A 16,772-nucleotide genomic window follows, 5' to 3' on the forward strand; every position below is an offset into this window, starting at 1 on the left:
TATGCCTAAAGTTAATCATATCCTCAATTCTTAAAGCAACATATTTATAAAATTGAAAAGTGTACACTTTTACGCAATACAGTATGGATTATGTTCTTGGTGTCTTGTTTACTGTAAATTACATTTTATTATTTCAAAATCTTCTTATTTTAAATAGCAACAGATAGCATGTCAACAGAATATTTCTATTAGAATGCACATATGAAAAGCCTGATTTTTAGCTACTATACGACCAAATGCAATACATGAATCTGAATATTATTTTCATAATTTATTAGAAGCTTCGTATGACTATATTCAAGCCAAATCTCTACATAAGTTACAAGAGGAGGAAAAATACGCGGTCAGATAACAAATAAACTTAACTGTGCTACAGGCAGTCTTCAAATGTCCATAAAATTTTTTTACAACATAATATACAGCTTGCTAAAAACTATGTATCCAATGCAAACCTTTTACAGAAATATACAGCTACGTTTTACATTAAAATCTACTAAAAAGTTAAACCAACTTAATTTACCCTACAAATGTATTTGTATGCCCACACATCTTCCTTTGCATTAACCCTGTTACGACTTGTTCTTCCAGTTTCCTCGGTATCGGGTATTTACATGTCAACTTTTACAGATACATGTCTCTTGTATAAGAGTTTATTTTGAACCAGGGATTTTATTCAAATTCACTGTAAAATAAATCCTTCCAAACTCCACTTACAGATTGAACATTCGTCACTTTTGGTCCACGAAGAGTCGCCTGCAAACCCAACCCAAAGTAAACCATTTACTTAGAAAATGTAGAAATGACTCTGTCCGTTATCATACACACGTCTTAGTTATATTACATTGTCACCAGGTCCTACCATATAATAAAGCAGAGCACTGCATGGCGGTGCCATAATCAGAACCAGAAGAGTTTAGGTGAGACAAACTGGAGACCTGGCTGTGAAGGGAGGGAGGGCTAGACGAATGGCCTAAATCTGGTGAATGGCATGCGCTACCAGTCTGCTGATGTTGCCCAATTCCTGAATTATTCGTGGCGCTAGTTGTTTGCTGGTGGTGGTGGTTCTGGGCGCCTGTTGTTGGAGTATGTGTGCCTCCTTGGCATGGCTTGCCATCCTTCACTAAAACGGGTACGGCCACTCTTCTTGGAGACTGCTGCTGTTGTTGGCAAGAGCTGGCCTCCTGTTGCATTTGCTGTTGGGTCACCTTGTCTTTGGCTTGGCGTTTCATCTTGTACCGATGGTTCTGGAACCAAATTTTGACCTGAGTTGGAGTGAGGTGGATCATGCTGGCCAAATGTTCTCTTTCCGGTGCCGAGAGGTATTTCTGTTGCTTGAATCGTCTTTCAAGCTCATAAACTTGGGCTTGAGAGAAAAGCACCCTGCGCTTTCTCCTTGGAGTGCTCTGCAGAGGTCCCATGCCCTTGCCAACGTCTGCCAAAGAGCCCAGGCTTCCCATACCGCTCATGTTCATTCCAGAGGATGGGCCCATGAAGCGGGAAACTGCAGAGTGAAAACACTTTTTAAAAAAAAAAAAAAAAAAAGCAAATACATACATACATACATAAATAAACAGATAAATAAATAAACAGTCATTTCATTCACAATTTCAAACACGAAATTGTGAAAGTAAATAAAGTAATATTTCTGTCTTTGTCAATCTTAACAAATAATAATGCCTGGTGAAAAAAAATATGGAACTACTTGCGTCATCAGGCGACACGCATGTAAAATAATAATAATAAAAAATGAATAAAAAGGAAAGAGTCAGATTGATTTAAAATATAGAAAATACTATTTTTGACGTAAAATACTAACATCCGCCGCTGTAAATATGACAAATAAAACGAATAATATTTCATTTACGCCTACGGCAATAGGCCTGTCTGTAAGTTTAGTATTTATAATTTAATGTGCAAAGCTTAGTTCAGTTCTGATGAACATGTAAATTTATTCGACACCCAACATATTATAGTTAAATACTATTATTAACTCTTTTAAAATGAGAAAAATGATCGCCGTATCAGGTTCGTTGTAAATATCATTGCTTTCTAAAATAACCTCACGCTTCCCTTGTTGTAGCTTTAATTTGCTGTGAATGAACTGTTTTGTGTCTACTTTGCATTTGTACAAAATCGAATATTTTGCTGAAAAAAAACATTTTGCTTTTCAATTGTAATAATTCATTATTGTACGTTATAGTTATTGCTGTACTATATATACATACATACATACAAATACGAATATATATATATATATATAATATATATAGATATATATATATATATATATATATAATATATCAAATTCATTCAATAAAATACAAGAATTGGGTAGTTAAAGTGACATATTTTCTTTGATAAAACTAGTAGTATACGAGATTTTAATGCCCAACAGATATAATTGCATGAATTGTAATTTAGGTTCGTTCTTCTCAACATAACGGTATGAAATCATATGAACCACGCATTACACATATGATAAATGTTATTCACAATACATTTAAATAGAAATGGTATATAGTTGATTAAATAAATTAAACTACAACAGGTCTTTTTAATTAATCGATGTATACATATTTCATATATTTAACGATGTTTATAATACATCTCAATTCACTGCATAATATGCGCACTCCTATTTTTTTTTTTTGTTTTTGGTTATCCCCACACCTCAAAATTGTCATAATTATTAGCAAAACAGTTTTTTTTTTTTTTTTTTTTTTTTTTTTTTTTTTTTTTACAAGTTTACATACTTACTTGAAGAAAAGCGCGGATCAGGATTGGCTCCATACCATCCTGTGGCTGATGCACTGTTTCTCATTGTTTCCTGGTATGGCGGAAGCTCGCTCATGTTGCCCAGAGTGCCCAGGTTACCGTTACAGTACCCCCCCATGGATGAATGAGAAAGCTGAGGTACACCCGCCGCTGCCATGTGGTAGGTGGCGGGCACCGTCCCGTTATGCCCCATATGGTGCTGCTGCTGCATGGATGCCTGAGAGACGTGAGACTGCCGGTAAACTGACAGGGGAGCCCCCAAGTTGTTGCCCTCCATGCTCACTTTCTTGTAACTCTCCTCTAGGGGACTCAAGATATCAGAAACTGAGAAAGGAGTCGTATGCTTGGGGCTCATCGACATTGTTTTGTGCCTGGAGAGGGAAAATGTAGAAGGCAGGCAAAAAAAGGGTTTTGCCAAAGCTCTGGTAGTGTTGTCTCAGCGTCGATCTTGTTGGGTGAACACGTAAGAGAGTGCCTGAAGTCCGCCTTAATTGGATTGAGTGGAGACTCAGGGCTGCCTTTCGTTTGTTTTAGCCAGGCGCCAGGTTTAAGGCTGCCACCAGAGGCGGGGCATAGGCTACCAGGGCAACAAGACAATTGAGCCTCTCCACGATAATTAGCTTACGTGCCGATGACAAGGTAAACACCTTTAAGTTTGTTTGCATTTCAGATTCTGTAATTTTACAAGATGTGGCTAAAGGTGGTGTAACCTTTAACAGTCACCCAATTCAACAAATAATGTACAAACCTTGGTCATCACCTTAAATACTTATGCAATAAAATGTGTATTTGGTACAAAATATGTATGACCGGTGGGCTTAGTGTTGCCCACTAATTGTGTACATGCCTGCCAATGAAATTAAATAATAATAATAATAATAATAATAATAATAATAAATAATAATAATAAAAAAATAATAATAATAATAAAATACTATGTAACACAATTTTTGTTCCTGGGTAGTAAGTTTTATTTCCTAATTGCTTATGCCTCAAAAGTATAGAAAGTGGCTATTATTACTCACAAACTTTGCTTTTGTGACCAGGACAGTGATATTTCAAAATATCAATATTTCCAATGGGAAAACGGGCAAATGTGTGTCTTTTCGTTCACATAAAGTCAGAAAAAAACAACATATGAATCCAAATTAACATGTATTTATACTAAAGTAATACAGAAATGACGATAAAAGATTTAGAAGTGAGTAGTTTTTCGAGATTTACGATTATACTGTAAATGTATTTGTAAATATGGTATAATCGTAAATCTCGAAAAACTACTCACTTCTAAATCTTTTGTCGTCATTTTTGTATTACTTTAGTATAAATACATGTTAATTTGGATTCATATGTTGTTTTTTTCTGACTTTATGTGAACGAAAAGACACACATTTGCCCGTTTTCCCATTGGAAATAGTGATATTTTGAAATATCACTAAAATTGCATTTTATTGTATATTCAAATGTAATTTTGTTTGCTAATTAGCCTTGCGTCTTTCTTTTTTTTGGGGGGGGGGGGGGGGGGGGGGGGGGGGTAATTTTAATGAATGGTGGCATATAGGCATATACCATGTGACATAGCAAGACTATTCGAAAAGGGTTATTTTAAAATGTACAATACAGTAGGTTCAGCTGATATTTTGAAATATCACTGTCCAAGTCACAAAAGCAAAGTTTGTGGGGAATAATAGCCATTTTCTATACTTTTGAGGCATAAGCAATTAGGAAATAACACTTACTACCCAGGAACAAAGATATACATTATATATATTAATAATATATTATATTATATATATATATATATATATATATATATATATATATATATATATATATATATATATATATGTTACACGGTGTAATAAACCTACTGATCACCTGTCTGTCTGCTTATATCTGCCCACCAGTCTGTCCATTCATATCAATACGCGTTAAATACAGAGAAATAAATGTTTAGCCATATCGCTCATATTAGAAACGATTTGAAAAGTGCAGTTGAACCACTCTATTTTAATGCACCTAAGAGCCACCCAGTGATTCCACTTGTAAATCGTGTTTGTATTATGCTTGATCGTACTTAAAAATGCAAAAGTGCTCTTGCTACACGGGGAAAATGGTAAAGTGGTTGAGTAAATGACCGAACGCATTGTGACTTTGCTTGATATTAGGACATAAGGATCATTTTGCTTCACCCTGTCCAGGAGAAAGAAGGTTCCCGTATGCGAGTTAACATCGTTCAAGTACAACACTCTGCCCTGATTGTACTTTGCTAGCACTCTGCAAGAGGTGAGCTTTCCCACGGAAATTGCACATTTCTTCAAAGGTTCTTCGTTTTATTCAACCGTTATGGTTAGAGTTTCTCTTGCAGGGAGCTGCACGCTCGTGTTACAGTTTGCACATTGTCATAGCAGGCTGTTGTTGTGTTTTTACAGATACTTTCTTTTGTCTTCCTGTTGATTTTGTAAAATTGAATAAACATACCTGCATGTATAAATATAAATATTAACAAATAAATATGCGATTATGTAAAAAAAAATAAAAAAAATAAAAACCTTTATTTGGGAATAATTATTCCGCTAATAGATATAGTTCATATTTCACTAGTTTTTTACCCTTAAATTCCGTGAATTTCATACTCTCCAAATGCTTTCAACAAAATAATTAATTTTTTTTTTTTTTTTTTTTTATAGCCTGAATACATACAAGCAATATACTAAAAAGGCTCGCAGTTTGTAGTACGTGGGCTCTTCATAACGTAGCGCGTTTGATTCATCTTCTGAGTAACCTGGTCCAATCTTTGGGTCGCAGGTGGCAAAGCGCTGTGAAGATAGTAGAAGGAATAAAGTACAAGGCATGGCCCTTAAAATCCTGTTGTTAGAATGGAGGAGCTCTAGTTTGCTCGTGTTTGCAAAATGCTTTGCTCCTTTGTGTTGTTCGTGGAGAGGACTGGATATCTCATCAATAGCTGCTGGCAGTACGCAATCCGTTCAAGAACACTATAGATGTGGAGAAATGGGAGACATTGTTAGTCAAATGGTTCCAATGCTAATGGAAACTTTATTAAATAAGAGTACATTACAACAGCTGTTTGTAGAGAAAGAAAGTGAGATTAACACTGTAATCTTCTGGTATGGATCCGACACTAAATTTGAAACTTACCTGGCCATTAAGGACACGAGAATATGAGCACAGCTAACACAACAAAATGCCTACTACTACTACTACTACTACTAATAATAATAATAATAATAATAATAATAATAATAATAATAATAATAATAATAATAATAATAATAATAATAATAAATAATAATAATATCCAGTTTCTAAATTATTTTCAACAAGTTCAGCAAATCTGATAGTTTGAAGTTTCCTTTGTCAAACAATTTGATGGACTAACACCACATATGGAAGTTTCTGGTCGAACAGGCAGTATACACTTGTGCGCACCACTTAAAAAATGCACAAAGTTTCAAAGAAAGAAAAAAAGGGTGTCCAGAGAGAGTACTGAAAACCCTACTGATATATAATACATGACAGTACAGAAGTAGCATAAGCCTTTTACGTGTTCTCTAGCTACTGAAAGCGAGGTTCAAATAAAACACACTGGGCTACTTTAAAGTGCATATTTTGTCTGAGCGAATACACTTGAAACCTATACATAACTACCACCAACCTTCTGTAAACACTTTTGTATGTATGTACTTTTCACTATTGTTTATTGCACTGTGTTCCCATGTCTATCTAAAGTATAGTAAATAAAATAATGAGCATACAATTCGTTGCATAAGAATTATGTTTAATTTTACAGCACACTTTCATCAATGTTCAATCAGTCTTTTATTTAAGGAAGTCAAATTCCAATATTCAGTGATAACATGTTAATCACATCAGGAATGATATATTAAAATGCTTTTTTTTTCTCGTTATAAGGATACAACCTAGTTTTTGCCTCGTTGTGACTTCTTTTCCAGGAGTATTTTAATTCATAGAGTAATTATATATATATATATATATATATATATATATATATATATTATATATATATATATATATATAGATATATATAAATAACGATAGAGTACATTGTAATTACAAGTTGAAATTCGGTATCATTCAGAATTAATTTTTTTTTATTAATGATACATTTGTATATTGTTAAAAACATATATAGCCAAAAAACTAATTGTGTGTCTCATAGGCCACTTTTAATAATACATTATATTACACCAAAATCATACACAGCCCAACAGTCCTGTCTGTAAATTCATTGCAGGAGCTTTTTGTTTTGTTCTTTTTTTGTTCAAGTGAACAGCTTATAGACCTGTTGGTACACTAAAGAAGACATTAGCCTAAACGTCTGTATCGATTGGCTTTTTTCCTTTGTCGAATAATTAAGAATGTATAACTGTTGTTTTCGCACACGTATTTAAATATGTTACATTGCGTTAGAGAAAGCATTTTGTTATATTCTATAACACAGCTGTACCTATACTAGCCACTACAGAATACGTGTCTTAAATAAAGGTATTAACACATTTCGTGTTACATATATGCGATTGATGACATTCAACACATTGTATTATCTTTTAACCCTTACTGTGTTGCCTTTGATGCTGCCTTTTGATAAATATACTCCAGTGAGTTTAAAATAGTACAATACATGCGGACACATTAGCAACTTACAAACTATCGACCATGACTGAACCAAGTAAAACGTGCTTATGTATGTATATATTGCAGACAAGAAACGTACACCACTGTATTTCTTTTTCATCGGCTTAGTTATAGGGCAAAGCCTAAAGTAAACTTATTGATTACTTAATAGGAAATATGTGTCAACGGCACACGTTCTATTCCTTAACGTAACAACAATGAAAATTGGTATTTAATGTTTGTTTACAGCATATGATATTATTTTCAATTAGATTTCAAATTAGATTTAAGTAATTACATCCCAAGTACATCCCCCCCCCCCCCCCCCCCCTCATTCATATCATTCATTCGAACCGGTATTGATATTAAATTTGGCAATAAGATGGACATCATTCCATCATAGGTCTGACGTTTAAATACATGTTAAGTTGAACCCTGTAAAAACAAAAGCAGACATATGGGCTTGACGACATCTTGACGAGAAAAAAAATAAAAAATATTATATATATCGATATATAATATATATATCATCTATATAAGTATATATTAAATATATATATATAGCTATATATATAATATATATGTATATTCACAAATACAACGTATATTTGCAGAAAATGTTTTCTCTGATCCAAGTTTTGCCTTGCCTTTTTCTTTTAGACCAGTCTTGCATGCCAAATGTTTTGTTTCCTGTTATCTTGTCACAATTACCAAATACTTAACATTTAAACAAAAATGTTTCGCAGCAACACATTGTAATAGTTATGTTAATATTTTATGTTGTAGTATAATTGGCTGAATTAATGTATACATCATAAAAGGATACAGCTTTGAAAAAACGTCCTGGCATAATACATTTAACTATTTTATAAATATTGTTAGATTAGTGCCTTGTGCTAATTGTGAGAATTAAACACATATCTTATGGGACAGATTTGATAAAATTCTATAAAAACGCATGAGAAATACCAACATAAACAGTTTGTATATATAGCCAAATATTATTTAACTCTCGATTTACAGTTCATGGTTTAGCTAACAGTTCACAAATATCCACATTTTTAAGTTGTTTGGCTACCTACAATATATAGGTAATTACATTCAAAATAACTGGGACTAGCGCGATTTGTGTCAAAATAGCTTCCATCACGGAAAATATGTAAGTCATTGATAAGAATAAATTAACCAATCAATTAATGAGACTCAATGAATGAATGAATCGATGCAATGCTGTTCAAAAATATATCTGAGATCTTATAGCGACCCCTGGGAGAGTCTGAGAAAACTGAACTTTTACCTAAATTCAATCACAAAAGCTACTGCTTTGAGTACGATTCTAATCTTCCAGTTTCAAGTGCTTTGAGGCTAGATTCACTTTATATTTTTGAATCTGAAGTTAAAATTGGAGGCAAGAGTGTAATGATTTGGATTTGGAATAACAAAGACAGTGAGAAAATCAGACGTGTCTGCCGATAAGAAGTTTGTAAAACCTGCGGGTTGTAGTTCCTCTAACTTACTTTGGCAGATAATGTGCCCCATGTGTTTTACTCGTTAAATTGGGATGCTCACGATTTCCACCCTACGTCATGTCAATACTCATCACGAGAGGGCTGAGTAAAGGTTAAACTTTGTGCTTAAAAAAAAGAAAACCCTTTATTTTAAAAGACGTGTAGTAATATAGCCAACACAATACAAATAAGAAATAGAAGAGGGTTACAACCAAAATTATTGCTGAGTATTATATGGATGCCCCAGATATATAATCTATAAATCAATCCACCAATTATAGGGTCTTGCGACATGCACAATCACTTGGGAAGCATAATGCGAGTAATTCGGTTCTCCGTGCTGGATGTTCGTTTCCTATAGGTATAGGCCTATGCCTAGCAATGACAATTAACCTAAATTACAGCATGCAAGGTAAGGCTAATTACAATTATAGCATGCGCTGGTGAAGATATCTTACTGCACTAATTGTTGAATTTCAATAACTACAGCTACTTAGTTTTACCTAGACCCTTTCTGTATCCTAATGATAGAAGCTTATTAAGGTCAATTAACTTTAATTAGTGCCGCTGTTCTCAGCTGAACCTACTGTATTGTACATTTTAAAATAACCCTTTTCGAATAGTCTTGCTATGTCACATGGTATACGCAGATCATTATTAAAATAACATCCCCCCCCCCCCCCCCCCCCCCCCCCCAAAAAAAAAAAGAAGACGACGCAAAAAAAAAAAAAGAAGACGACGCAAGGCTACTAGCAAACAAAATTACATTTGAATATACAATAAAATGCAATTTTTTGGACGTTGTTTATACTGGCACAAAATAAATAGACAGAATTAGTTGCATTCGGGTCATGATGACGCCTAATAATATATTATATATAATATTTTGTTATATATAAATATATATAATATATATATATATTATCCAGAATTTGAAAATAAATATAACTCCAGAAAACTTTTTTTTTTATAGAAGTAAAAACTGACATATTCATTTTACATTTCATATTGTACAAGTATAAGGGCAAGTATTAATGTGGTGTCACAGTATTTGTACATTTAAATACTGTACATTTATGAGCCATATGTCTGCCCCCCCCCCCCCCCCCCGCTCCCCAAGTACTCTTTCCAAAATGGACAAGGAGGTAATAACATCGTGTTCTATGCCTATTACAAATTCCGAGGGTCTGAAGTGTAATTCGGATTGCAGTGAGTATTGTCGATGGAAACTTCGTAACTCACCCTCTTCTTAAAATCACTCCCTATCCAATATTGCCACCTAGAGGGTCCGTGTTAATTAACAGATCAGTTCTTTTCAGACTATCACATGACCAGCCTAAGCAGCCTTTATTTTTCACAACAGGTTTAAACTTCACTGTGTTAGAATAAGTGTCTGTTTCCTCCAGACGTTATTTCACTATGAACAATGTTTCATGTAGCTTAGATATGAAATAGCGTCCGCTCTCCATTGAACGTGCGGAGCGGGCACTAGTTCAGGGACTTCTCAGCTTGAGCTCCATTAAATCCATTGACATTCTCAAAAGACTGTGTACTACTTTATGCCACCCATAGAGGGTGATGGTGGCATGTTCATGGTGTGATTTCCTCTACTTTTCACAGTCCATGCAGCTGAAACTCACAGTTGGAAATAAACGGCACTGTTAATAAGGGTATTTGTGGGAATGTAAAAGACTTTCGCATAATACATTGCAAAAGTACTTTTTTTTTTTATTAGGATGTATGTTCAATTTGGCAAGCAATGTGTTTCACATTTCAACAAGATATGCATGTTGAGTAATATAACTCCTTGCTATTAATCACCAAAGGGGCTAGGGAAGAGAAAGAGTGGGGAGAATGGAGGGAAGACATGACCAGTCGACCAGTAGACAGGGGGAGGGAGACACAAGGAATTGGAGGTAGGAGGGAGCAGTGTGGTGTCGAGAGCAGTAGGCAAGAACAAGGGTCTTTAATTTATATCCTGTTTGAGTAGGCTGAGTAGACATTGGCTGTTTAAAATCACTTTTGGCACCCAGAATGGAACGTTCTTTTTCTAGAATTTTTTTTGTCATCATACCATACTTTTCTAGAATTGTGATGTCATACAATACTTTCCTAGATTTTGGAAATGCGTGATCCATGGGTGGAAATCCTGGAGGGAGGAGGTGAGTACCAATTTAGTAGCCTACTACTAAATTCGTTCCATGACTCAAATTCAAGACAAATTGAAAAATAATCTTCAATGAGACACAAATATTCTTCCCTATCTCCTGTAATCCCTTTTCAAATCTCATGTTAAGAAAAGTTGATCAAAACAAACAGCAAACGAGCCAATGAAGCTCAGTTTTGATTTATTCAGCTCAGATTAATACTTACTGTTTTGTCTTTGCAGAGGAAACCTCAAAAGGAACAGATTGCTGAGTTACCTAAAGGTATTGTAACACCTAGCCAATTAGGGCTGTATACAAAGTTGTTGTAGCCAACTGCGCCAATCCCAGGAAAAATGACTTATTTAAACAATACACTGCAGGTCCTAGTTCAATCAGATGGGGTCACAGTATACACTCAATAAAAAAAATAAAATAAAGTAAAATAATTCAATACAGAAACTTTCATAAAACAGGTAAAACCCAGGCTTTATTTCAACTGGAACAGGAAGGGGTGGGTGGCTGGAGATGCAGCTCTGCTCAACCCACAGTGTAAACTATAACACACAAGATGAGTACAAAAATAAACAAATAATAACTTAATAACAGCATACTAGTTAAATACCCAATATGCATAAAGTAATCCACTTAAATATGAATAAAACCCAAAATGCACACATAGGAATTATCCTAAAATAATAATGAAAATCCACACTCAATAAAATAAACCAATAATAATAATAATAATAAATAATAATAATAATAATAATAATAATAATAATAATAATAATAATTGAAAGTAAACGTGTGAAATTGGCAGGGCTGCAATGCAATACCAGCCAATCCAATACCTGCAACTGTAGTTTTAAAAGAAGACTTTATTTTAAAGAGGTATGCATAGACTAGAGCTACGTTTAACATGCATCCCAGGTCTGGGTCTTGGTAAAAAAAAAAAAAAAAAAAAAAAAAAAAAAGCTTTAAAATAACACACAAAGCAAGAACAAAGGTTTACAACAACCTCACAATGGGGAGAAGCCTTCCCACATATGAAAACACAAGAATCCGAGAGAGGAAATGCAGATAACAGCGGCAGCGGACTTCAGTAGGGCGCATCTGCACGAACCACCACCCTCTCCTCCTCTTTTGACAGCATTCAACAAGAAAGTTGTTGTGGAAATCCACGCCTTCAAAAGCACACACATATGCTGATATGATACTCTGGAAGACGAGACTAGTCCATTCATTTGAATTCAGCACATTGTCTTGTTGTATTAGTGCCTTTTTTCTTAATATATTTACCAGAAACTTCGCTTAATATAATTTTACGAAAGGATATGTCAGCACTGTACTTGCACCGAGAGCACGTCTGCCGATGAAAATAAAAATACGGCTAAAAACAAGTCAGTAGCTTAAAAACAATGTTCCGTGTCTATCTGTGTAGTTTGAAATTTGAATGTGCCGCCCCTGCTTGCTCTGTGGCGCTCAGCCAATAGTCAGGGACGGGACGTCGAATAGAGTTGTGGGATATGTGGGACCGAGTCATAGAAACAAAGGGTATATTTCAAGGTTTTAAAACGACATTTCCCGTAATTCTTTTCAACGTCCCGTCCCTGCCTATTGGATCATTTAGTTTATTATCCGGTCTTCCCCTAACCTAGTCGTCAGTTGCACTGGAATTGATTTTAACCATTCTAACAACCCAATATAAAGTGGATAAATAAAACAAGCATCTGCTTGTACAGTATCAGCCTGAAAAAAATGAATAGAAAACATTACCCAGGTAAAGGGAATCACTGTGTACACTCGTGAATACCTGAGCAAAGGGAAAGTGCAGATAAAGGGGCCCCATTTGCCACGTTCCCTAAGGCAATTGCAAAACACTTGCGGGCAGTTAGCGTACCAAAATCAAGCGCACGTGTGGACAAACAGACTTTGCCCATCTATGTGAGTTAGCAACCGTGTTTTAATGCCCACCGGGCAAGTCGACGTTACATACAAATGTAGCGATTAACCATCAACAGTTAGCGTTTCAATGAACATGGGTAAAGAAGGTCTAAACTGCGCAAATAGCATGGTCGACTATAAATGACTCTGCAACTACCAGGGAAGCAGGCAATGAAAAGAGGGGGAAAAGAGAAATAAAAGAAATATGCAGCGCGCACTGGATTCCTACCTAGCCAGACAAAGAGGAAGGAGGAGGGAGTGAAGGCACCCGTCTTTTCCGAGCTTGTTTGACACAATGTATGCAGCAATTCTGCCTCAACAGACAAACAATAACTGACATTTGCCAAGTGCTTCAGGCTGACCGGGAAGGAGACATGCGGAGAGCACACTGTTTGCCTGTAGCACTAAGGGGACCCGCTGCAGGCATTTTATGCCACTGGCTCGTTCCAACAAACTGTGGGGTATGCTGCTGCTACTGTCAAGCCATACATATTTGCGACCAAAATATTTGGCGAATCACACCCATAAAACCTATTTTGCTCCAGAAATGTTGGCTACCTGTTGCAATTTATGACGCATGTGTTGTTATTGGAATTTGATTTCGTGCCAAAATGTTTTGTTTATTTTCATCTGCGAGAAATGCATAATAAAAGGTTTGCAAATAATTATTGCTTTACAGTACATTGCAGATATGCAGGCATGTTTAGTGCTTTATACCTGCTGCTTTGACAAAGCGGGCAGGATAATTAATCAATTTCCCTGTCTCTCACGAGCTGCAAAATGATACAAAGCAGGGTTTTCTTGGGAGGTGTGGGTGTCGTGGTAGCCATCGATTACGCACGTGTGCAGCTACGCGCACCAACACAGAATAGGCACCTCTACATAAATCGTAAGGGGACCTATTCTGTCAACGTGCTAGAAGTGTGTGATGCCAACAACTACATCACAAATGTGTATGCAAACCATCCGGGCTCCGCTCATGGCTAGTTGATTCTGGTTAATTCGCAGGTGGCAGCTGCGTTTCAACGGGATGACAGTCTGAGAGGCTGGTTAATACGGGACAACGGGTATCCACTGAAGCGATGGCTACAGACACTGCAGCTTAACCCCACGACCCCTGCTGAGATATATAAGCGTACCTAAATGTGCCCGTACTGTAATTGAGTGAACATTTGGAATCCTCAATGTTTGGATACCTCTGTACTCCTCAGAAGATTAGCAATATCATCCTATTAGCAATATCAGAGCTATGTTGTATAAAGACAACTGAGGAAGTTAGCACCTCCGGTCAATTGTTTTTTAAAGTAACAAAAACGTTTATTCACTGCCAAACATGAGATGTGTAATGACTACAGTATAGAACTTTAAGGTTAGGGTTTCGGTGTTGGGAGAGGATTGTTCGTTGTTTTATTAACAATAATATGATAGCCAATCAGAGTGCAGTGTCATGACGGGAAATTCGTGTTGACAGCGTATTGCACGTATTTGCTAAATAGGGCCCTTGGTGTTACATTTGAAACATGGTAACAGTTTCCTACTTGGCTCTCCCATCAATTTTAAATTTTTGATATTTCCATAAAACTATAAGAAGAAGAAAAGTTTTGGTTGGTGCTTTATCAGTGTCATCATCAGAATGTATTGGATTATGTATTGGGTCACAAATATATATCACACGCTAACTACAAATCTTACAGATTAACATAGATACACGTCTGAAATAATTTATATTTTCAAAGTATTAAAAATGTAACCACACCAGGAGCATCATGACGATGGGACAGGTATATTTCAATTTCAATATGGCGTTCTATCTCCATGGCAACATAGAATATAGTGATAATGCTTAAATGAACAACTACAATAAAGTGATGGGTTAGTTGTTGATCCAGGACACCCATGTGAAAAGTGTTCAGCTGTTGGACGGCCAGCCATTGTGTTGTGTATAGGCCACGATGGCTGTTGCTGTCTAACCCAGTGATGGCTGCATTTCAGTGGTTGCTTGATTGCTTTACAAGTGTGAAGAACAATGGCTGATGTGTTTACCAAAGATGTTTGTGAAATAGATATTCTTGAATGGAGGAAAAAAAAAGTGCGGTCCAGAGCCACACTCTACCACAGCGCCTCGTAAGCAGTTGAGCTTTGTTTTATGACTACCATATAGTATTGCAAGAATTGCACACTATTGACAATAACTGGTAAAACACTGCATTAAAAGGCAAATATATGCAATATTATCTGTAATCATTTAACACAATTGAATTCTAGTTCTTATGCACTGTACAAAGTTGTAACCAGACATATTTGAATGTTAGTTTGTTATAATTATGTACAATAAGATTGAATGTAAGAACTCAAACACATTAGTCACACACACACTGCGGTACACTTGACCACCATCTTGTCGCAGTGTGAGCCCAGACCGAGTGGAGTCAAGCTCTGTAGGATTTTGACCAATCAGACAGTTTTGCTACGGATGCCTTACTTTCTATAGGTTGGCTGCTACAGGGACTGAGGCAGAGCCAGAGGCTGTGAAATGTGAATTAAATGTTGTAGTGAGCTTGGTGCCTGAAGTCAGACCCAGGGATCCTTTGGATTCATGTATTGAAGATTATTATTTTGTGTACCTTTTACTATTTGAATAAAGCATTTTAAAAACCAAACAAGACAAAGAGCTTTCCATTAAACGCAAGCGTGGAAAGCAGAGTTCCAGAATCCAGCATTGCCCGAGTCAGAGACGGAGCGGTGTGGTGAGGAGCAGCAGCAGCAGATCCAGCATGTATACAGAATAAGCAGCGAGTGATACCTGACTCAGAGACGGAACTGGTGGCGACGCCACTCATTGGCAGCAGATCCAGCATGTGCGCGGTGAGGGAGTAATTCTTGAGTCAGAGACAGAACAGCGCTGGTGCGGATTTCATTAGCAGTACAACACATAACACAATAAGCAGCAGATCCAGCATGTGCGCGGTGAGGGAGTAATTCTTGAGTCAGAGACTGAACGGTGGTGGGTCCCGTTGAGTCAGAGATGGAACACCACCGATGCGGTTCTCATCAGAAACAACACACAATAAAATAATATAACTAAATCCACCAAATCTAACAAAGATATCCAAACACATGTCTCATCCTGTTGTGAAATATTGTGACATTGGCAGTACAGTAATGGATGAGGAACACAACCACAGTCCTATCAGAGGCATTAGTCAGTCTACATAGGTCCACACACAGCATTGCACAACAACATCACTTCAGCCAGTCATCTGCTAGGTTTTGAACAAGTTCCTTTGTTGCACAAGCTTCAGTTGCACTAGAGGCTGTGGGGATTAACTTTACAGATGAGTACGGTTGTGTAAGTGATATTGGGAGACAGAGCAGTTGATCACCTAATTTAGGTATGAACTGTCATACATATTACTTGAGTGATCACAATGACATTTGATGTCAGCATGCAAGTCCTGGTGGACTGATGTGGAGTGTATTCTTGGAGAACGACCGTGTCCTACACCCATACTTTTTTGATGGCAACATCATGCCTGAGATGTGTCTGGACATGTTGTCAAGGTGGCCAATAGATCAGTTGAATGAACTCCAATTACAAGGATTTTAGCCTCACTGCATTATAGGAACAATGTTTGCAACTGTCCGTATCATAATTCAAACAACCATTGGATAGGCTGGAAAGGGACTGTGCTATCCAGATATGACATCAATGGACATTTTCCAGTAGGTCCTTAACACTTGGCAC

General features: G+C 36.3%; 1 protein-coding gene across 1 annotated transcript; it reads right to left on the reverse strand.

Moving 5' to 3' along the window:
• Positions 1 to 845: 845 nt before the first annotated feature.
• nkx2.1 (NK2 homeobox 1) lies at positions 846 to 3,280 on the reverse strand. The gene is made up of 2 exons (XM_041267253.1): positions 2,758 to 3,280; positions 846 to 1,501 (listed from the first exon to the last, which is right to left on the reverse strand). Exons 1-2 carry the CDS (start codon positions 3,134 to 3,136, stop codon positions 846 to 848), a joined length of 1,035 nt encoding a protein of 344 aa, XP_041123187.1. The 5' UTR covers positions 3,137 to 3,280.
• Positions 3,281 to 16,772: the final 13,492 nt, after the last annotated feature.

The sequence above is a fragment of the Polyodon spathula genome, chromosome 12, assembly GCF_017654505.1.
Source record: "Polyodon spathula isolate WHYD16114869_AA chromosome 12, ASM1765450v1, whole genome shotgun sequence".
In the NCBI taxonomy this organism is placed as follows: Eukaryota; Metazoa; Chordata; class Actinopteri; order Acipenseriformes; family Polyodontidae; genus Polyodon; species Polyodon spathula.

Bases quoted from the DNA above. Each gene is read 5' to 3' on its own strand.
- nkx2.1 (XM_041267253.1), bottom strand. From the start codon at position 3,136: ATGTCGATGAGCCCCAAGCATACGACTCCTTTCTCAGTTTCTGATATC. The intron at 1,502-2,757 runs GTAAGTATGTAA...TTCACTCTGCAG, and splicing joins TGATCCGCGCTTTTCTTCAA to TTTCCCGCTTCATGGGCCCA.